This window comes from Myotis davidii, unplaced genomic scaffold (genome assembly GCF_000327345.1).
Source record: "Myotis davidii unplaced genomic scaffold, ASM32734v1 scaffold560, whole genome shotgun sequence".
Classification (NCBI taxonomy): Eukaryota; Metazoa; Chordata; class Mammalia; order Chiroptera; family Vespertilionidae; genus Myotis; species Myotis davidii.
This window is the reverse complement of record NW_006294418.1, coordinates 2,709,982-2,732,267: the sequence shown is the minus strand read 5'-3', so window position 1 is coordinate 2,732,267 and position 22,286 is coordinate 2,709,982. Positions and strand designations below refer to the sequence as shown.

General features: G+C 37.7%; 1 protein-coding gene across 1 annotated transcript in view; it reads right to left on the bottom strand.

Annotated features, from left to right (window-relative positions):
* Positions 1 to 22,286, bottom strand: part of ARHGAP15 (Rho GTPase activating protein 15) — a 701,147-nt gene that overhangs the window by 135,512 nt on the left and 543,349 nt on the right. The window contains exons 13-14 of the mRNA XM_015567142.1: positions 18,319 to 18,344; positions 4,557 to 4,580 (exon numbers count right to left, since the gene is read on the bottom strand). Coding sequence (XP_015422628.1) covers positions 4,557 to 4,580; positions 18,319 to 18,344 — 50 coding nt within the window. The remainder of the gene's footprint in view (positions 1 to 4,556; positions 4,581 to 18,318; positions 18,345 to 22,286) is intronic.

Genomic DNA, 22,286 nt, shown 5'->3' with positions numbered 1-22,286 from the left:
TGAGTGGATGGATATTCTGAGGATTAATACTCAGCTCTCTTGGCCTGATACATATCTGACACTATTTTGAAAAGTGTATATACACCATCAGCATGTAATAAAGATATGACAGATATGAAATATGGAATCCATTCTCATTTTCCATATTAATGAGAACAGTTCATTTATTTGGGACATCGAGTCACTTTTAAGTAAAATGCATACCTTGAATAAAATGGTGCAATATAAACCTTAGATAGCTAATTAATACGACTAGTTATTTTAAATTTAACATTACACGAAGATGATGTATATTTGTAAATTGAGTTAAAAGTGCCCTGATGGACATAATTAGACATCCCCCTGCCTCCCCCCAAATGACATATTTTTGGTTTGTCCTTTTATAATTATTGCTTGGAAGACTGGAATGTGGTCTTTGTTTATAATCAATGATTCCCATAAAGGTAGCCCTGTAGCAGCACATAAAATAACCATAATAATTTATTGTATTTAAAAAAATTTCGATCAGCACTGTAATGTGAGCAGATCTAAAATATATTTTCTAATAAGTGCCTTGCCTTTTTTTTTCTTAACTACTTGGTGATATCCTAATTAACCATGCTCAATTGATTGCTTTCAAAATAAGAACTAAGAGCTCTCATCTAGTCAAGTGGAAGCTAATTCAACTCTTTTACACTATGGAAATGATACATGGCACAAACACACTCATTCCCACACCACACACCCACCATATGTGGTTTATTAGCAATCTCATATTCTGGGTCTCCTAATTTTAGTCAGCATCTATAGTTTGGTTGTCATATTTCTATGGATTTTTTGTGTATCATTTCTCTTTTAATACTTAGGAGTGTGAATGTTCATTTTTCATTCACAGATTGAAATTATTTTGGGATTTTTTGTGTGTGAGCATTTGACAAACTCTGACATCCAGGAAATATGCTGTTTTGCTTGGAAAAAAGCAAAAGAGTACATGGGAGAAAACGAACTAATATCAGGCAGAATCAAACTCCAGCCATTTCATGTCTTAACCCAACTGCCTCCTCCTTTCTTCTTTTCAAGTCAAAATAAAACACATCTAATTTGCGTTGACAAAACACTTAATCATTTGATTAAAAGATTATAGCGAGTAGCCAGAGCATCTCTGTGCATGACGTTATTCTGCAAGAAGACAGGGTTTTCAGGTCCTCTTCACTGAGCTTCACATGAGCACCTTCTCTTCTCCAATCACATGGCTAAGTGAGAGTAGAGGACACAATATATAACTAAATGTCATACACAGACCCGGAAAACTGTTTTCAGCGTATGTAAATCTCAGCCTAGGCATTACACAACCAGAGTTTAAAATGGTACATATAAATCATCCAGAGTTAAGCATCTGAGGAAACACAAACCGTTCTCTAAGGACATATGAGACCAGAACTTCAGAAGATGCTGTCTCACTGTGGGATGGCAAACAACAGCGGCTCGCGGACCACCCTGGTGAGCAGTAATCAACAATGCAGTGGCCCACTTTATACAGGCGTCAGACAGTCTGTAAGCAAAAAGGCAGAGCTTCCAAGTCAGACAAGCCCTGCTAATAAGTGGCTCCCACTAAAAGGGCAGTGGGGGTGGGGGTGGGGGGAGCCAGCTCCAACATATACAACAGGTCTCACATCACAATGTATTTATTTTTTTTGTGTCCCACCTTGTTTCATATGGAGCACCTCCAGCAAGAAGGTCACCTTGAAACACCCCAAGCAGTGGAAGAGAATACCTTCATGCTCTCACAGCCTTTCATGTCTTTATTACAGAGTTGCACTTGTAAATCTCATCACATGCCTGTTTTGCCTGCTGGCCTGTAAATTCCATGAAGTCCTGTTCATCTTACTGTCTCTAACTTTTAACATAGTGTGTGCTTAAGGCATCGTTCAATATATATCTGGTGAAAAAGTTGTTTTATTCCAGTACTGATCTTAGCCATCTGGAGACTCCAACAAACCACATTATATGTTTCAGCTTCAGTTTCCTCATCTAACAAATGGGAATAATGCAGCTATAACAATTTCACAGAAAAAAATTAGAAAAATAGATGATATATTTGAAAATATTAAAAAAAATTTAAAGCATGTGTTTACAGAGTTAAGCATTTCTTGCTATATAAGCTAAACTTACTGAATAATATAATTATTAGATGATATACAGTATTTTTTAATTTGACCTACTCTAACAAACAAAAGCTCTTTAATCTTATGTTAAAATTAGAAAAAATCTTAATTTTATAACTTATACAACACATTTAATGATAAAAATAACAAAGCAATTACTTCAAGAAGCATTGAAAATATTTCTGTTTATTTATAATTCTGACTTCACTTCAGCAAAAGTATCCTTGTTGAGTGCTCATACCTGCTGTGATAAGTAGAGGCAAAACCACATTTTGTCAATGTGGGCAACTTGCACAAACTGGGTACACAAATAGAAAAATAATGTTGAAGAAAGCATAATTAATTAATTCAAGCTTCAAGATAAGATCACTGGATCCTGCTGACCCTCCATGTTAATCAGTTGATTGATTAATTGCTACAATCATAATAATTACATGGTGCAAATCTAAGTACACTTAATGACAGTGTACACTTGGAGAAAAAGTTCTCTTCAATCTGCATATCTTTTCTCTTTCTTGAATCAAAGAAGTTGGTTCCATTTACTTTAAGGATAGCTTTTGGCTTACAGAACTGGAAAGCTTATGTCAAAATTATCCAAGGTTCAATGTTGCTTATCCAAATTAGCCATTTTTGGTGATTTCTTAATGCTCTGTTTAAAAATTTAAAACAATCTCTCTCACCTATGAAATAGGACTTTTACATTATACATATTCATAAAATAATATTACTCTTTTTAAATGTGGGAATCTGATTTTTTTTTTTTTGCTTTACTTTTTTTCCTACACAAATGCACATGCAGATGTACAATATATATCATAGAATCTTCAGTTTTTCCAGAATTTTTATTGTGACCACTTTCAACTTCTGATCAGCTATTCAGTATTTCAACAGCCATATTTAGTTGGGTGATCCTGAAATAATTTCTTGGAGCACAAAGTTACTTTGAGCTGTCTCCATCCTATGTATAGAATAAAGCCAAGAAAAAAGTCAGTTCATTAATGGGCTGTGTTTCGTCCAATCTTCTACTGTATGTAAAATAACTCATCATCACAGCTTCACTATTTGTATCAAATAATTTTCATCCTCTTGGTCACCTAGGTTTAAAACCTGACCATTATTGTTTATCCAAGTTGTTGTTAAATCTTTGCAACTTATTTGTCATCTTTCTTATAGGTGCCTTCTTTTATCCTTTCTTTCACAAAATAGTCAAAGATTTTTAAATTGGTGAGGGGCACCGTGAACTCATCTAGCTTCTTCAACTTTTGCATGCATTGGGCTCCATTCCCAGAAATTGTTCTTCAGAAAGTGTGGAATGGGGTCCCTGAAAATGTATGTCTAGCAAGATCCCAGGTGATTCTGATGCTCTCACTCTATGGACAACACTCTTGATAGCATTTATTCTGTAACTTTTTTTGGGTCAAATATCTTCTGAGAATCTTGTTCCAGAAAATACATAGGTGGACATTAACACAAATTTGGCCAACTGTTTGGGCAGTGGATCATGAGCCTCATGCCTATCTATGGATCTCAATTTCAGAATTTTATATAGTGTAATTTCATCATGTTACAGAGAGAAAAAACTGGGTCACTTGCACCAGTTTACATGGATTGGTGGCCAAGTATCGTTCCAGGTAGACAACACAACAGGGCTTTCTGACTCCTATTTCTTATCTTAAACACACCCTGCCAATTACCATCAACATAATTTCTGTAAAACAGTTTTTTACTAAGTAGTGACAATGTTTAATGGTATTAAAAAGTTTAATGGGGTTTTCATTGCTGTAGATTAAAATTTAAACTCTCTGTAGTACTGAATTATCTGCAACTTATTAGTTAATTTATTGACCAAATATTTACTGAGTAGCTTTTCAGTGGCAGGTACTGTGTTAGGCAGGAGGCTGTGGGATCTACCTCCTGCGATTTATTATACTGGCACAAGTGTAACTCCTTTCCCTTTTCTCTGCTGTGACCTCCAAATATTTATTGCATTCTACTCAGATTCTTCACTCTCCCTAAAACACACTCACTTCAGGGCTGGACATGTGCTCCTGTTCTTTCCCTGGCTGGCTCTTTAAATTCCATAAACACTGAATGACTCCTTGGTGAAGTCATCCCAACTGCTGCACGTTCATCTCTCCCTTCTGTAGAGCACTGATTCTCTTCATCACTATCGTGCTGCTAGATCACATGTAGTTGCATGTTCTTCTCTAGTTCAGGGAATTACCTCTTACTTGTTCAGTATACCACCCCCCACCCTCCAGAAATGCACACCTTAGCTTGAGGTAAGATGCTGTGATGTCAAGATACTATGAGAAGAGCTGCTCTCCTTGTTTTTGTTATCAAGGACAAAGAACTGACATCAGTGGTTCTAAAATCTAACCACACATTGGAGTCACCTGAGGCTTTGCTCACTGATTTTTAGTAAAAACTTCTCAACTTCACCCCAACCACATTGAATCAAAATCTACCACAGATTCCTGTCCAGGAATCTGTTTCTATGATGGAAACTGGGGTCAGAATCACATTCGGAAACCCTTTAGAGTGGCTCTGAGATCTCTTACAACATGGCCAAATGTCCTCTTTTTAAACTTTTTATTTTTAGTTTTGTAATCATTATGAATACACTTATTCTTAGTTTTTTTTTGTAGTCATTTAGAGACAACATTTGTTAATATTTTGAACTAAATACTTTCAATCTTTTTCTACTTATGTTTACATACATATTTTAAAACAAGTTCATACTGTACATGCTCATGCTCCCATTTAATATGTACTGACATCTTCCCTTGTGAAGTAATGTTTTCCACAACACAAAATAACAGCTGTATAATATTTAATATAGGAATGTGCCATAATTTTAGTCTCCCTAAGTTTGGACATATATGTTACTTTTGCATTTTTCACTATTATAAATAACATTTTGAAAAGCAAGATTGTACACTTTCTGGTGCATAGCTCTGAAAATTTCCCCAGGTAAGTTTCTAGATAGGTAATAGTCAATACAAAGGTATGCATATTTGTAAGCCTTTTTATGTAGAGAGCGAAAATGTCCTCCAAGAAAGTTGTAAGAGTTCCAACTCTAAGTAGCTTACAGCTCTTGCTTCATCATGAACTCTAGCAAGCATTTCATCTACAGCCAAGTGTTTATATCATCAGCAGTTTTTTATAGGTATCCTCAACTTATGCCCATATAGTCTACTTCACTGTGTGGCAATTGCATATTTTATGAAGGTTATTACATTTTTGTCTATCTTCCTTGTGAGTTGCCACCCATGTTAGAGAAAAAAAAAACCTCCAAAATAATTAATCTCCTGAAATAAACTTTGATGAGATGTAACATAAAAACTAAAAACCTGAGGCAGAAGAATGCTATTTCTTTGGGCGTTACTTTATTCTAGCCACCTGTTTAACAAATATCTGGCTTGAAATAGTTCAATTAAAACTGATGGCTAATCTTAATAACTTCTACTTGTGAATGTCAGCAAGACCAACACTGTGCTACTCGTGTAGTCATATTATGGCAGTTGCGGTACCAGTAAATACTAGGTGGATACACAATCTCTCTCTATTGATCTTTAACTTCTCAGAACTAGTGATCCCGAACATCCACTGCTAAGCAAGGATGCAAAATGCAGTGCTGTTTACCACTGGGAAAGCCAAAATCTGGTGCCAAGAGGTTCATAAATAGTAATGAACACTCTTGTGTCAAAAGTGAGCACTATTTAACAGCAAGTGAGGCTAGCCTTTGAGACACTTTGCAGCTGGAGTTGTTCCACGGTGAGGGAACAGAATTCATAATGGCCATAGTTGTAACACCAGATTCCGGGAAGGCAATTGACTTCCTTCTGCAAAGTAAACGAAAGGGAATGGCTGCTCACACATGGTCCTGATGCCACCGACATAAGAAACTCAGCAACAGGAGCCACAAAATAGGAATTTGGTGGCAGATGGAAAGGTCTGCGGGAAGTGTCCACCCAGCTTTGTTTGGCCCATATTCTGAAACAACTAGAATAAACACTTAGTGTCATAATTTATACGCATATCAGTACCAATAAATCAGAATCATGCAAACAGTCATGTTTATTATATTCTTGTTGCTTAATATTCATGACAGTAATTTATTTTTATAGTACAATTTCACTGTTCTCTCCACCATTGCTCTGCGTTTAAGTCTGGAAAGTGGTCCTAGCAGGAGTTCGGGTAACCCTTTGAAGACTGCACAAGTTCACTAGCTCAATCACAGTACTTTATTCGCCCGTTTAATTTCCCCTCCCTCTTTCAGAAACTTTTTAACCACCAAGATGAAATCTGTAAATTATCTAGCAATAGTAGTTTGACATATAGAAAATATGAAGACTAGAGTCGGCCTATTCCTCTGAAGGTAGCTGTGTAACAACTTACAAGACCAATGAGGGCATTTGGAGAGAGGTAAGGGGTTAATTCTTAAATTTACTATCAGTAAAATGGTTAAGACTCAGTGGTTCTCAACCTTCCTAATGCCGCGACCTTTTAATACAGTTCCTCATGTTGTGGTGACCCCCAACAATGAAATTATTTTCATTGCTACTTCATAACTGTAATTTTGCTACTGTTATGAATTGTAATGTAATGTAAATATCTGATATGCTATATGTGTTTTCCAATTGTCGTGACCCACAAGTTGAGAACTGCTGGGTTAAGTCAAGCAGTTTCACCTCTCTTATTCACCTACTCACCAATCCTCCCCACACCCCATTTCAGCAGGCCACTGCTATGTTAAAGGAGAAATTATATGAAACAACACCGCCACAAAGCACGTTATGTTTATATATTCACCTAGCGCTGGAGCTATAAAGATGAGTAAGACATGGTTCCAATCCAGAGATGCTTAGGTCACATTAAGAGATGGAAAAATAAATATTGTGTAGTTCTATACCTAGACATAAGACAATGAATACTCAGTTTCATACTTAAAAATTCAAGAGATAATTTTCAATTAACTGTCAGAGAAAAGAGCCACAAACATAAGAGCCTAGAAAAGTAATTTTATAAAAATTTTTTCACCATTATTAATATTCTCATGATCTGTGTACTTTACTGTGTGTTTGCTGTTTCAAACACACTTGAGGATATGTTTTCATTGATTTTAGAGAGAGAGAGAAAATGTGAGAGAAACATCTATTGGTTGCCTCCCATACATGCCCCAGTCAGGAATTGAATTGCAATCTATATGTGTCCTGTTTGGGAATCAAACCTGCAACCTTTTGGTGTATGGGACGGCACTCCAACCAACTGAGCCACCCAGCCAGGGTGATGTTAAACATTTTTTAAAAAGAGCACCATCATTCACTGTGAGTGGACATAGCAGTAACATTTGAACTGTATCTGTGTTTTTTAAATTATGAATGTGGCCCTGACTGGTTTGGCTCAGTGGATAGAGCGTCGGCCTGCAGACTGAAGGGTCCCGGGTTCGATTCCCGTCAAGGGCATGTACCTTGGTTGCAGGCACATCCCCGGTGGGGAGTGTGCAGGAGGCAGTTGGTCGATGTTTCTCTCTCATCGATGTTTCTAACTCTCTATCCCTCTCCCTTCCTCTCTGTAAAAATATCAATAAAACATATTTTAAAAAAATTATGAATGTGATGGGCTGAAACAATTAATTTATTTTATGGAGTCCATGAAAACACATTTCTAGCACATGACATGAGAGGCAAGTGGTGCTGTGCTGCAGCCTGTCTTTCAATTAAACAGCACACATGATGAAAACTGTAAGAAACATTATAATGCTATTTATTGTAAGATTTTTAAAAAAATTGATTTTAGAGAAGGGGGAAGGAGAAAGAGGGAAAGATTGATTTGAGAGCGAAACATCGATCGGCTGCCTCCTGCACACCCTCTTTCTGGGATCGAGCCCAAAACCCGGGCATGTGCCCTGACCAGGAATCAAACCAGCGACCTTTCGGTACACAGGAGGATGCCCAGCTAACTGAGCCACAATGTCCAGGGCTATGATGTTATTTCTTAATTCACTTGCTGGAAAGTGTAATAAGGACATTTTTCTACATACACTTTAAAACATGCCCTTATTCATTTGCTAGATGTGTTTGGTATTTACCAGTATTTAATTTTATTTTTAAAAGTTTTTCAAGTGATGTAGGTGAAAGAATGAGCACCTATAATGTCACCTTGGGTACAGAAAGCAGTGAAAAATTTTGTTGATTTCATTTTAAATTGAATAATCAAGACAGAAGCCTTTCTTAAATAATGGGGTTTTGAGACCAAGGGTCTGAGCAGAGAAATTTATTTATGTTCTACTTAGTTTCCTATCACTGTAGTTCTTGACAAGATAGTCTTTATCTGAATCACATCTAAATCTACTAATTATCTCATTTCTAAGTAGACATTTGTTATCACTTTGTCCAAATCAAGCAAGACTGTTAGTCTCATGGTTAAAAGTAACAGCTTTGGCATCTTCTAGTTCTGAGTTCAAAACTCAGCTCTGCACCTTCCAGCTGGTAGCCTTAGCATGCTAATTAGCACCGATGAGCCCCAGTTTCCTAATTTGAAATAATGGGAACAATCATATCGGCACAAAGGAGTGTTATAAATATTAACTTAAATGGTAAAATCTACACATAGCATTTGGATGTATTCAAGTGAAATATGGTGAGTAGAGCACAATTTGGAACTGTAATTATATGGAAAGTTACAGCATTTATTTTTACATTAACCCTGCTCTATTAATTTACAATATTTATAATTTAAATTAATTCCAAAAACTGTCCATAAGTCTAAAGGGTTCTGCTTTATAAATTTGAACAGTTCTTTTCTACAATTCTTCTTACTGGCACAGTGTTTAAAGTTTTCCCCAAAATATAGTAAATTGTTCATCTAATCGCTCCATTGTCCCAGTGGCTTTCCGGTCTCTGTTACATAATTTTTAATTGTATGTTAGGGCCCAGATATGGGCATGGCAGATGATTGCTCAAATTGCAAATATCATAATGCTGAGAGGAAGGTTGAATGATGAAACTGAAGGACTTATAGTTAAAAACTTAGGTTTTGGTCCAGGTTTCAGTTGTTATATGACTCAGGTGAGATAAATATTGTGAATATGCAAAATTTAAAATGTAAAGCCAAACTCCCCTGGTGATGTTATTGTCTTGACATCCTGGGCTCATGAGGAAAAGAGCACAATTGCACAAGGTTACATGCACATTTCTGCATGTAGGTTCAAACATGTATGAGGGAGAAATGGGTAAAGGTGACACCCTGGACTTTAAATTCAATTTCAGACCCTAAGAACATAATTAAATAATACTAATAGAGCTAAATCTTGTGTTGAAGTAATATAAAGACATAAGGGAGGAAAGTTGATTGTGCACTGAGAAAGCTGTACAACTAAAACACTCCATTGAAGTATGATTTCTGTTGTGAACTGAATTTTTGCCCCCGCAATTCATCAATTAAAGCCCTAACCCCCAGTGTGATGGTACTTGGAGGTGGGGCCCTTGGGACATAACTAAGTTTCCTTGAGGACACAAGGTGCAGCCTCATGATGGGATTAGTGTGTCATTGAAAGAACAGAGAAAGAAAGGAGAACACTGAGCAGGGATTGGAGCTTATATTTTAAATATTTTCAAATATTAAGGGACTGTTAAAGAAAGATGCTGTTTTGATCCTGACATTGACTGATGTGCTTTTTCTACCTTTGTTCTAGCTGGTCTGTCTTTCCCATTTGTGGAAAGCTCAGGGTCTTCTGCTTGGCTAGCACTGCTCTATATGTATCCAGGAATCCAGCTCTCCGAAGTCCTGAGAATTACAGACTTGAGCATCATATGCAGTGGGCTCTGAGCTCTTCCTGTGTGTAATGTTTGCTGAAACATTTTCATAATCGAGCACAGAGAAATAGAAATTTCTGAAAAAAATTTTAATGAGGTAGTAGTTCCTTCTTAGGTGAAAATTAGATACTCAGAAAATCATACACAAGAAGTGTCAAAGAATAATCCTACTAGTGAGCTCAGAGTTAGGAGCTTGGAGGAGCCCAAAATATTGTTGATTTCATCTGCTGGTAAGACAGTATCAACCCACAACTAGCACAACAGATGGCACTAATTAGGTCTGCCCACCCATCAGTTGGCAGAGGAATAGGCTTGAGATCTGAAAGAGTCAACCTTTCACCTGCTGGACATGCAAAGTGAGAAGAAAAAGAGAAAGGGGCCAAGAGCTGATGGGTTAGATAGCAATCATGGTCTCAGGGCCCTGGCATTTGAACTTTTACAATTTCAATTTGCTGAAAAAGAAAGGTATTGCATAAAATACAAGTGGGGAAGGGGTGGATCTTCACATTTAAATAGAAAACTATATAAATAAGTCAATGAAAGGAAAAATGTCTCACAATTAGCCAATATAACTTCTTTTATAGTTCATGAAGTTTTAAAAATAGGTTTGCTTTCTTTCTTCTAAGCATATTATGTTTACTCTTAAAACCAGCACTGCTACTTGTTTTCTATAAGACTGTATTCATTTTCCATGTTTATGTTTCCCAAAGCACAGGTAGAAAATAAAGGTATGAGTCAATCCTTAGGAGGAAATTTCATTCTCCAAGTCACATGATAATTCTTAGTGAGGAGATTCCGCGACTCCAACATGAGCAGTATTCCCCAGGAAATGTGTAGTACTCCAGCAGACATCACATCTAACGTTTAATTCTCCAGAACAGTAAGGTGTGAGCCAAACAAAGAAATGCCACATTTCAAGGAGCCCATGATAGTATTATTAGAAGCTACTGAAAGAAAATCCCTTTAGTGACAGAGAGGCGGAGAACTAGAGTAAAGACAGGGCTTGAGCAAATGAGAGCATGTGACTGAGCGTGAGCAAGTCAGAGAAAGCAGGGAACGGGATCAGTTCTCATTCTGTACAGTTTTTGTTTGTTTGTTAATCCTCACAGGAGGATAATTTTTCCCTGATTTTAGAGAGAATGGAAGGGAGGGGGAGAGAGAAATATTGATGTGAGAGAGCCACATCAACTGGTTGCTTCCCACAAGCACCTCGATATGGGCAGGGAACCTGCAACCCAGGTAGGTGCCTTTGACCAGAATGCAACCCTTTGGTTTGAACTACTGAGTCATGCTGGCCAGGGCTGTATCAAGTTTTGAAAACAGCTCAAGAGAGGTTACTGTGGAAATTCTCCTGAGATAATTGTAAAAAAATAATAATAAATAAATCTATCTTTTTAAAGCTAGACTATCATAAGTCATGAGAGTTGAAAAGAAAAATCTGAAACATTCCTGATTTGGAAAACAAGTGTGTGTGCATGTCTGTGTCTGTGTCCCTGTGTCTATGTGTGTGTATGAGGAAGGTTAACTCCTTGATTACGTTTTATTTGATAACCCTTTTAATGTTTTTAACTGTGAGGAAGACTTACATTCTTACAAATATTTGCACAGGCTAGTGTTTAGCCTACCCTGCCACACCATAAGCTCCTCACCCACCAACGAGTCTGTGACCTTCACAAGCTGAAATACAGGATATATACTATCAGCAAGGTAGGTAGCTAATTTCCCAACAGGGAGGAGGGATGACTTTGAAATTGCCTCTTCCAGTGTCACTGAATTTGACAGATTTACTAATATTTAATAGACACAAGACAGTGTCATGTTGGAGAAAATGGTAAGCCTCTGGGTTATGATTTTAAGATGTACATTCTAGAATAAAGTGACAGACTTTGGACTAACTAAGTGGGGATGTGCCTGGGAAATACCTGCACAACAAAGGAGAAATGTTAGGAGATAAAAGAAGGAAAGTGGGAGTTCCTAGATCATGAAGCAATAGAATATCCTGTATAATATCCTAAACATATTTGATGTGGTTTGGAATTCTAGAAAGACATATTAAAGCAGAATAAGGATAGTCATATGTGTTGCTTAAGGCAGCTTTACTAGAGGAATGGAAATGCTTGTGAGAATGGACCAAAGGTCATCTGGGAGTTTGTTCTAAGGACAGTCTGGTTGCACTCTGATTTAATAATATGAGCTAACAATTACTGAGTACAATGTGCCAGGAAATCTGAAAGTGCTTTGTCATGATTAGCATTTCATCAAATTCATCCCAATCCCCAGGGGGACGATACTATTTTTACATCATTTCATAGATCGGAAAATTGAAGCTAAGAATTGGCTCTTACAGGTCTTGCAGGTAGTAAATAGTGGAGTCATAGTTGAATGGAGGTGGTGGTATGCCTTGCAGGTAGAAATTTTGGCTTAGCTGTTGAGAATAACCTCACTGAGAAGTTAGCATGTAAGTGGCCATCTGGGGACATGCCACTGATAGAGAGATTGGGCAAAGACCCTCCGTGCACCTGAGGAACTCAATGAAGAGTCAGGAGACCAACAGGCATGAATGAGGCAGTCATGGCAAGAGAAATGTGGGCCACCAGATCATGTAAGATTTTGCAAAGCTCACAAAGAATCGGGATTTTCCTCAAAATGCAATGCCAAGCCAGCTGCAGCATTTGGATTATATTTATAATCAGAATCACACTGGATTGAATGAGAGAGAAAAAACTTACTGGGGAAGTAGGAGATGTAGCCAGTCAGAGATGGAAGTGGGTGGGTACAGCATTTTTTGGAAGGCCCCTCAGTGGTGATCACAATTCAGTGCTTGTGTCAACCCCAAGAATGTTAAGCGAGGCAGGCGTCTCAGTTATGACATGAAAAAGATCACAAACCCTCAGTTTCGTCAGAACCTATTGATGCAGTGAACTTGATAACAGGCAATGAAATCAGTGATGTAAGTCTACCATGAGAGGAATGGGTCAAGATAACTGTTTTGCACTGAGGTATTGAGGTGAAATTCTGCATTTTGTTATACATCTTTTGGCAGCACGTCTATTCAGTGGGAGCAGGGATGCTCAGGAAGCTGACTCACGAAGGCCTGCTGGCTGATTGCTCAGCTTGAAGGTTTTATTGCTTTGAAAAGTGATCTCTTAAGACTATGGAAGAAAGGAGTTCAAGTAAAAGAAAAGTTTTAAGGAAAAACAAAAAGACAAACACCACATTTTCAGTGGAGCTAATGTCTTACCACTCAATTAATTTCAGAGTTAAGGACCAATTTTAGTTCTGAATCCCCTTCTAGTTTTACTTATAAAGGACTTTTCATTAAGCCAAATTAAGTAGATGGAGGTCCAGTTGTTTATTGTCTACCAACTAAAGCATTCCTACAAAAAGACACCTGTGCAAGCCATTTGGCTCTAGTCAACTATTTATTTTTTTACAATTTAATTATGAATATAATTAGAATGAGTTAAGAGACAAGCTGGGCATCAGCTATAAAATTTTTAGTTTGTTAAACACACACACACACACACACACACACACACACACACACACACACTGATTAAAAAGCAACCACAAGAAAAAACTTTGCCAAGTCTGTTAGAACGTTAGCTTGCACTGGAAATTTTAGTAGAAGGGGGATATTTGTAAAATCTCTCTTTATTTTAATTTAAATTTCCTTAAAATGGTGCATGGAGGATATTTTTATACTACATTATTTTTACATCTCTGGTTTCTTTGTGGTAACCCTTCAAACCCTGCTTTCTACTTTCTCTAGTTTTAAGGCAATTTGTCACTATCATGCTTTACAGTTTAGTGACTGTTTGTAATCAAGTGCCTTGCAAGCTCTGTTTCTTTTCTTCCAAAGTGTCATCATGAAGTTGATGATGCATCAGAAATAGTTTGAACAAAGGGCAAGAAAAAGTCAAGAGTAAAGGAAATATTTGCAAATATACTTGACTGGCGTTTTCCCCCACCCCTAATTACTACTGAAAATATACTTTAAAGGTAAAATGGCATAATGGCCATTGAGGGGGAAACATTTGGACATGCAACAGATGCTTTCTGTCATAGGGCAATATCTTTAATGTAAATCATTTTTATATGAGGATGGTGTGACTGACAGAATATAGGAGTAGTTAATATACATGTCATATATATGACAGGTAGATTAGTTGTATTTAAGAACTAGGCACGGGGTATGCTCTACCTTTGGTGATAACAGCCTGCATTTTAATGGTGCTGAGTCAATCTTATGGATACCATTGCTTGCAATTCGTTTTACTGCATAATTAATCAGTGTTTCCAAAATCTGGGTATTCAAAGATATATTGTCTTCAAATGCATGTGTGACTACAGCCTTTAAATTGAAGACATGTATATAACATTACTAATATCTATTATATACATATGTATATACATACATACAGGTATATGCACATTTATAAATAAATGTGATATATATAATAAGCATTATATCTAATGTTTTCTTAAGAGAAGCTGGAAAACATGACAAAGAAATTTATATTAGTATTAATATTTAATAATTCATATAATAACTAAATAATTAATAAGACTGTTTTGATCAAGAAGTTAGCTTTGATTGCATTCCCATGATGGGAAATGTATAGAACACTACTCAGGGGTGGAAAAAAAGTAATTATTTTTATACACAAAAGGCAAATTTGGAAACTCAGAATACAAGTCAACAAATACAAACTCACATGCTCAATCATGAGCACCAAAGAGCTGAAGAGAAGAAGTTGACCAAAATGAAACCATCAGATAGTCCTTCAATAAATGACCTTTGGTCCAGGCTTGAGTCAAACATTTAAGCCTATCCCTCACAAATGTATAACACATCTTATAGGTAAATGTGTGAGGTAAATTCTCTGTACTTCTCTATTATCTACTAATCAACCTATAGTTTCACTTACATGTCAATTCTGATGATCATTTGGATTTGAGAGAAGAAAGGTGAAAGTTAATGGATTAAGAGCATTTGTGACATGAAGATGGAGCAGGTGCTACCGGCAAAAATGAGGAGAGGGGAAAACATGGTGTAGAAGGAAAAATAGCTCCACAAAGATGTACACACTTTAATTTCCAGAGGCTGTGAATATGTTCCCTTACATGGTAAAGGATATTTTTGAGACATGATTAAGAACCCTGAGGTGGGGAAGGTATTCTGGTTATCTGGGAGAGCCCCCTGTAATCACAAGGGTCCTCAAAAATGGAAGATGGAGGTGAAAGAAAGTCAGAGTGAGGTATGACTATGGAAGAGGTCAGAGTAATGTGATGTCATGTGTGACTGCTGCCTGTGAAGGTGGAGGAAGAAATACTAACAAGGCCTAGAGGCTGGAAAAGGCAAGGAAGTGGATTCTCCTCTGGAGTCTCCAGGAAGAAATGCTGTTCTTCCGACACTTTGCTTGTAGCCCAGCGAGACCAAGTGTCATATTTCTGCCCAACAGAACTGTAAGATAAGAAATCACTGTATTTGAAGCCACCAAGTTTGAGGTAATTTGTTATGACAGCAACAGAAAACTAATACACATCTCTTCTAGGAAACAGTGGCTCCAACTCAGGAAGCAGAAAGAAATTCCTCACTGAGCACCCTGAAGCACTCCTGGATGTGACCATTCAATATGAATTAAAAAGGCAGAAGGTTCCAGAAAGGAGGTGTCCTGGAAAAAACAGGACTCTGCAATAGTGTCAGAAAAGAGTAAGGACATTGGAAAAGAAAAAAAGAAAGCAAAAAAAAAAAATTACAAACTCCAGAAAAAAATAATATAAAATCTATACCAGAAAATCATCATCCAACTACAAAGAGAACCAAATGTGGCCAAGAGTTTCAGCATTTTGGGAGTGTAATAAAATAGGCTCTTTTTGACTGGGTGAGGAATACTAGTATTCTTTGAGAAGTACAGGGATTATGACAGTGAACTCTAGAGAAGACTTCTTTGTGAAACCACTTAGATAGGCAGTGTTACAGACTTGTAACAATCCTATATAATAAAGAGGTAATATGCAAATTGACCATCACAGCTCTGCACAAGATGGCCGCCCCCATGTGGTCAGAAGATGGTCGCCACAAGATGGCCAGCAGAGGAGGGCAGTTGTGGGTGATCAGGCCAGCAGGAGAGGGCAGTTGGAAGTGACTGGGCCTGCAGAGGATGGAGAGCAGTTGGGGGAAACCAGGCCTGCAGGGGAAGGTGTTACGGGTGACCGGGCTGGCAGGGGAGCAGTTAGACGTCAATTAGGCTGGCAGGGGAGTGGTTAGCGGGTGGCCAGGGGGTGATCAGGCTGGCAGGCAGAAGTGGTTAGGGGCAATCAGGCAGGCAGGCAGGTGAGCGGTTGGGAGCCAGCAGTCCTAAATTGTGAGAGGCCTGTGGGATCGGGCCTAAACCGGCAGTCGGACATCCCCCTAGGGGTCCCAGATTGGAGTGGGTGCAGGCTGGGCTGAGGGACATCCCCCCACCCCCCAGTGTATGTATTTCATGCACCGGACCTCTAGTGAAAATATAAATGCTGTTTATTAGTTTTCTAATTGGTCAAACTGAAGACTTAGAACAACCATCAAAATTTAAAGGTGTTAATGACATTAATGACCAATGATTCTGAAAGAAGGACAGTGAGGTAGAGGGGGAAGGAAAATACATTCACCTTACAAAGGGAAGTTAAAAGGTATTGTTGAATGTTGATGAAACAAGAAGCAGGTTCATGTGTATTATTTAAGACCTAAATGTATTACTTAACTATTAAATATTGCTGGAAGTGGAAGGAATAAGTTAATATCTCATATTCGGTACTATCCATAGTTGATAATTCATGAAGCAGAGATATTACCCGGAGTTGTAAAGGTAACCACTGGAAGAGACAAAAACAAAGAGTTAAGTGAGCAGGCCCAGGGATGTGAAGTGATAGGCCCAGTCCATCACTCTCCATCAGAAACACCTCTGTAAAATTTGGATTGTTGCATGTTGTAATTTGACACAAGTGAAAACCTAGAAAAAAAGAATACCTAAACTTGAAATAGTTACTCATATTAAATAGGAAAATAACATTGTGTATATCTAAATGAATTTCAAAGGGTATGGGTGAAAAATTAGTTACAAAAATACAGTGGGGAATTAAAAATGTACCCAGAGAGGCTAACATTTGAAGAATAGATGCTTGTGGTATCTAGTAGTAAATACTGAAACATTGCTCACTCTTGGAAAGTTCTACCTTATTTAATGAAACATTGCTCACTCTTGAAAAGTTCTACCTTATTTCTGATTGAAACTCCAAAACTAGTGTTTCTGATCATTTAGTTTAATTCTAACCTTGTTATTTTTTTAAAAATAGGAAAGATTGTGGTTTTATATAGAATGATATAGGACATATGGTATAGTCCTTATATAGGGTAATTTAACAGCCAGATATTTGGCAGTGCCTAATTAGTTATTCTTCGAGCAAAAAAAAAAATTAGATAAAAATTCCCAGAAATGCAATGTAAGAAGATGGAAAATATTTATGTTTTAGAGCAGCCGTGGGCAAACTACGGCCCGCGGGCCGAATCTGGCCCGGTTGAAAAGAATAAAACTAAAAAAAAAAAAAAAGGACCATACCCTTTTATGTAATGATGTTTACTTTGAATTTATATTAGTTCACACAAACACTCCCTCCATGCTTTTGTTCTGGCCCTCCGGTCCAGTTTAAGAACCCATTGTGGCCCTCGAGTCAAAAAGTTTGCCCACCCCTGTTTTAGAGACTGGAACCGATGCTAAATATAATCTTTTTATTATATATATTTTATTGATTTTTTTACAGAAAGGAAGGTTGAGAGACAGAGTTAGAAACATCGATGAGAGCGAAACATCGACCAGCCGCCTCCTGCACATCTCCCACTGGGGATGCGCCCGCAGCCCAGGTACATGCCCTTGACCGGAATTGAACCCGGGACCCTTCAGTCCGCCAGCCACCACTCCATCCACTGAGCCAAACCGGTTTTGGCCTAAATATAATCTTTTGAGCCATGTGAACTTGGGAACTATTTTGTGATTTGCTTTACTCTAAAAAAAATGAATTTCCTTCCAATCATTTATTGAGCATCTAATATAGAGTAAGAAAAATATATTATTTGATTCTGATACTATCTTTATGAGCTAGAAATTATTTTTCACATAATTTTTTCACTTCACCAATATCTCCTGCTTTGTGTTATTCTCAGGAAAAAAGGTGATATAATTATAAAAATACAATGAGTTTTTCTTCTCTCTTTCCATTTCTCAGGGATTTTAGAAAAATGCAGATATTAAAATAGAAAAGACACTGGTTTTTTTTGTCTCTTTTCTTTGGATCTGTAGAGTTACCAGGACAAAAATAAAATGGCAATAGAGGTGAACTTGGTACATTTCCTAGGATTTAGATGTACTGGAAATGTCCAGAGCCCTGCAGGCCTGTGGCCACAGATTGTATTACCTGTCATAAAACCCTAGAGCTGTGTTTCTGTACCCAGTTCCCATTTGCAGTACTAATAATGCCTTCAGCAAAGTCAATTCCAGGGAATTAGTCACTGCAGTCAGTGGGTTAAGTCCCCATGAAGTAACTCTGCAGGTGACCCAGTTGCATTGACCTTAAGTATAGAATTTCAGATCAATAACTGTGGTACTTGCATTCTGAAATGTAAAACAATCTCTAGTGTTTTTGTTATCCCAATGGGTATTATCAGACAAGGGATCACTATGGCAATTGCAAGTTCTTATCATATTAATGTTTGTTTTGGGTAAAAAAAAAAACTATTTAAAAAAGTAAATGCCTTCTGTTCTCTTTTCTTGGAATATGTAATGATGACTTTCAAACATATAATGAAAATTAACAGTAATTCAAATAGCATAAGCAGTCATTAATTGCTTATACATGAAATAAAATTTCTTCCTCAGAGGTAAAGCATTCCAGATGGATGTAAAATTCCTTTGGTCTATTCACCTTTTAACTCTGTCATAAAAGGGTAACAGATCTCTCAATTTAAAAATGTAAAGCCTCCACAAACTGGGCTTGGGGGCAGTGAGAGAGAAAAGGGAAATAATGTTATAGCTCCATGAACTGTGACATTGACTGGCATGGTGTTCTGCTAGTGTTTTAACCAAAGCACAGAAACCACTTCAATTATTTATGCCAATGGAACAAACTATCTTGATACAAGAACTGGTTATCCTCTAATGAGGAAGCTTATAGTCAAATAAAGAAGAGAGAAGAAACCAGAAAACTAGCCATTGCAGGAAGCCACTACCAGGCTGGAAAAAGAGGAAAATCCACATCACAAGACAGAAGCTGGAAGCACAGGGTGGAAGCCATCGAGGAGATGGATCCTCAGGTAGAGAAGCCAACCAAGGCAGGGGGTGGGGATAAACTCATCAACTGGCTGGTCTTTTCTCCCCCCACCCATTGCTACCGACTGCTGGTGGCTTCTAAGAGCTACAGTAGAGCTGGCTAAGGTCAAGCTTCCGATGGTAGAGTGCAAAAGTGAAGTGAGAAGAGCCGAAGGAGCTCAGAGCCAGCATATGTGGTCATCTCCCCTGTGAGTTTATCTTACCTGGTCGATTCCTGGTTTATGCCTTTTGTAAAAAGCTAAGAATTCATGGACAGGTAGAGAGCTTCTCACTGTACAGATTTTAAGAGACTGAGAGATATGATAAAGCTTAGCATGCCTCTGGGACTGTATAAATATTACTATATTTAAATTTATATTTTGAATTCTTTTTTACTCAATTGGTGCACAATGGGATCAAAATACTTCCTCTGGTGTGGTTTCACTGTTGCTAAGGACCTAGGTGGCTATTCTCTTACTTCTCAAGTATGTTTCAATATGAATTATAACCTAGAGCTTAGTTTAGAACACAAAAACTAATTCCAAGGTTATCCCAAATACACAGGTTAGTAAGCATATGCCTCCACCCAGCTTCATACCATATTTCTCAGACATATTACCTTGTTGGTTAGTCCCTCCACTTTACGTATTAATTAAGTACTATCTTGAGTTAGGTAAGGCAAGGTTTCTCAAATTGATTCTCCTATTCTCCTTCCTTGAGCAATGAAGGAAATGTTGCCTTTCTCTTCACTTCTAAATGGATTTCTCAAATAAATAAGTATTTATGAGATATCTTAAATTTTTCATATATATATATATATATAAATTTTTCATATATATATAGTTGATTTCAGAGAGGAAGGGAGGGGGAGAGATAGAAACATCAATGAGAGAGCATCACTGATAGGCTGCCTCCTGCATGCCCTCTACTGGGGATTGAGCCCACAACCTGGGCATGTACCTTTGACCAGAATCAAACTCAGGCGGAACCCTTCAGTTTGTAGGCTGACACTCTATCCACTGAGAAAAACCGGCTAGGGCACGATATCTTACATTTTTAAAGAATTTTCTTAAGCACCGTCACATTAGTTCTCACCATCACCTACTTTATAAGTGCTGGCAATAGCCATCGTCAGGACAGTCTGCTTCCCATCTCAACATTGCCTTGTTCTGACGATGCCAGGGTTTCTGAAATTCTGTCCAGCTTGGGCCTGAGTCATAGAATAGTACAGAGGTGGTCCTGCTCTTTCTGAAAATTCAAAGAACACCCCCCTGCAACCTGGATTCTGAGGGCCTGCTTTCCATGAATCTTAAACTAAGGGAATGGCTTGCCTATTCAGATGAACTAAGGGGACCTTCACTGATGGGTATCCTACATCACAGCCTCAAATCAGCACATGCACAAATATATTTCCAAATAAGATCATCTTCACTTAAAAGTATGGGTACCATGGTGTGAAATTCGTATGACTTCTTTAAATGTGTCTAATTAGAGATAGGTGCCCCAATGCAAGTCTCTCCAATTTCCTACCAGAACACTGTCCTATAATTGGGAACCATATTCCAAGCTTGTGTGATCCAAGACAGAGTATCAGAATCAGCTGTTATGGAAATGTATGCTTGTTTATTTGTCCTTTATTCCTCCTTTTAAGTTGAGAGCCCTGGAACTATAAAATACTGTTTTCTTCCAGAAGCAGAAGTGCATGTAATGAAATGTTAGGACAGGAGATAAGAGCTCCAGCCTCACCTCAAAGCCCATAGTTAGAGCACGGCTACTATATTCAACAAGAATAACAACACAATCTGAAATCATGAGCAGGCATCAAGAGAAAGAATTGGGGAGAGAAAAGTCTGCTTTATTCCTGTTGATATCATTTTGCCACAGCTTTTGTGTGTGAAATAATAATGATAATAATAATAAAAAAACAGAATAAAAGGGCATATTGAGGGGCTGTTCTCCAACATGGGCTCCCCAAGTCCCCACTCCCACTAATGGGAACACAGCATACACCGCCAGCCAAGATCAGACCTCCTAAGTACAGCATTTTTTTTTTCTTGCAGATTTTTCTTGTTTGGACTTTAATTAAGCTCCTGCCAGGCTTGCAAGCTTTTTAATTTTACCTTTCTTTCTTCTTTCATTTTCCTCCTTGAATCAGTCTACTTGCCAGGAAACTTTTTCCAAGCTGTCACAATTATAGGAAGTGTACTCTAAGAGATTACATTTAGAGATGAACTAGTAATTGCTTCTCTAAGAACCAATAGCAGAAGTTTCCTTGCATTTGGATTTTCATTCATTCATTCATTCATTCATTATTTCTTAAATGTATGTGCTTTATGGATGAGAAAATAATAGAAAAGGAAGCTTCTCAGAGTGTACAATGATAACTGGCTAGTTGAGTGAGATAACTCCTACAAAAGTCACCAGATTAGTAGAAGAAACTTGCCATTATTTATTTTAGTACTCACTCTGCTCATAAGCAAACTGTAGCTTTTTACCCATGTTGGTGGGTGAAAGGTGAGTGAGTGAGAAGGCGATGCCTCAGTCGATGATTTAACACTTCATTATGAAATGTAATATTTAATGTACCGAGGTTCTTTTTAAAGATCCCATTTGTACACAGTTATATTCATTGCAATTCTGAAAGTCTAAAGGAACGGGTGGGGGTGCCAATGGTGACCCCTTCAAAACAGAGTCTATGAGAAGCTATTTTCATTGGAGGAGGCTTGGTGGAAAACTGGTCGCCCTAAATAGAATGCCTATTTTTTTTTTATTAAAAAAACACACATGCAGATAATATTACAGGGCCAGAAATAAAAAAAAAAAGTAAGCCATCAAAAACACAAACACTAAACTGAAAGGTGTGGAGCATTCATTGGGGATATTATTATCTCCGTGATTGCTATTATCGTCTCTCTTATTATTTACTTAATAATTCCACGCTGCCAGCTCACTCCGCCAACCGCGCCTGTGTGCGA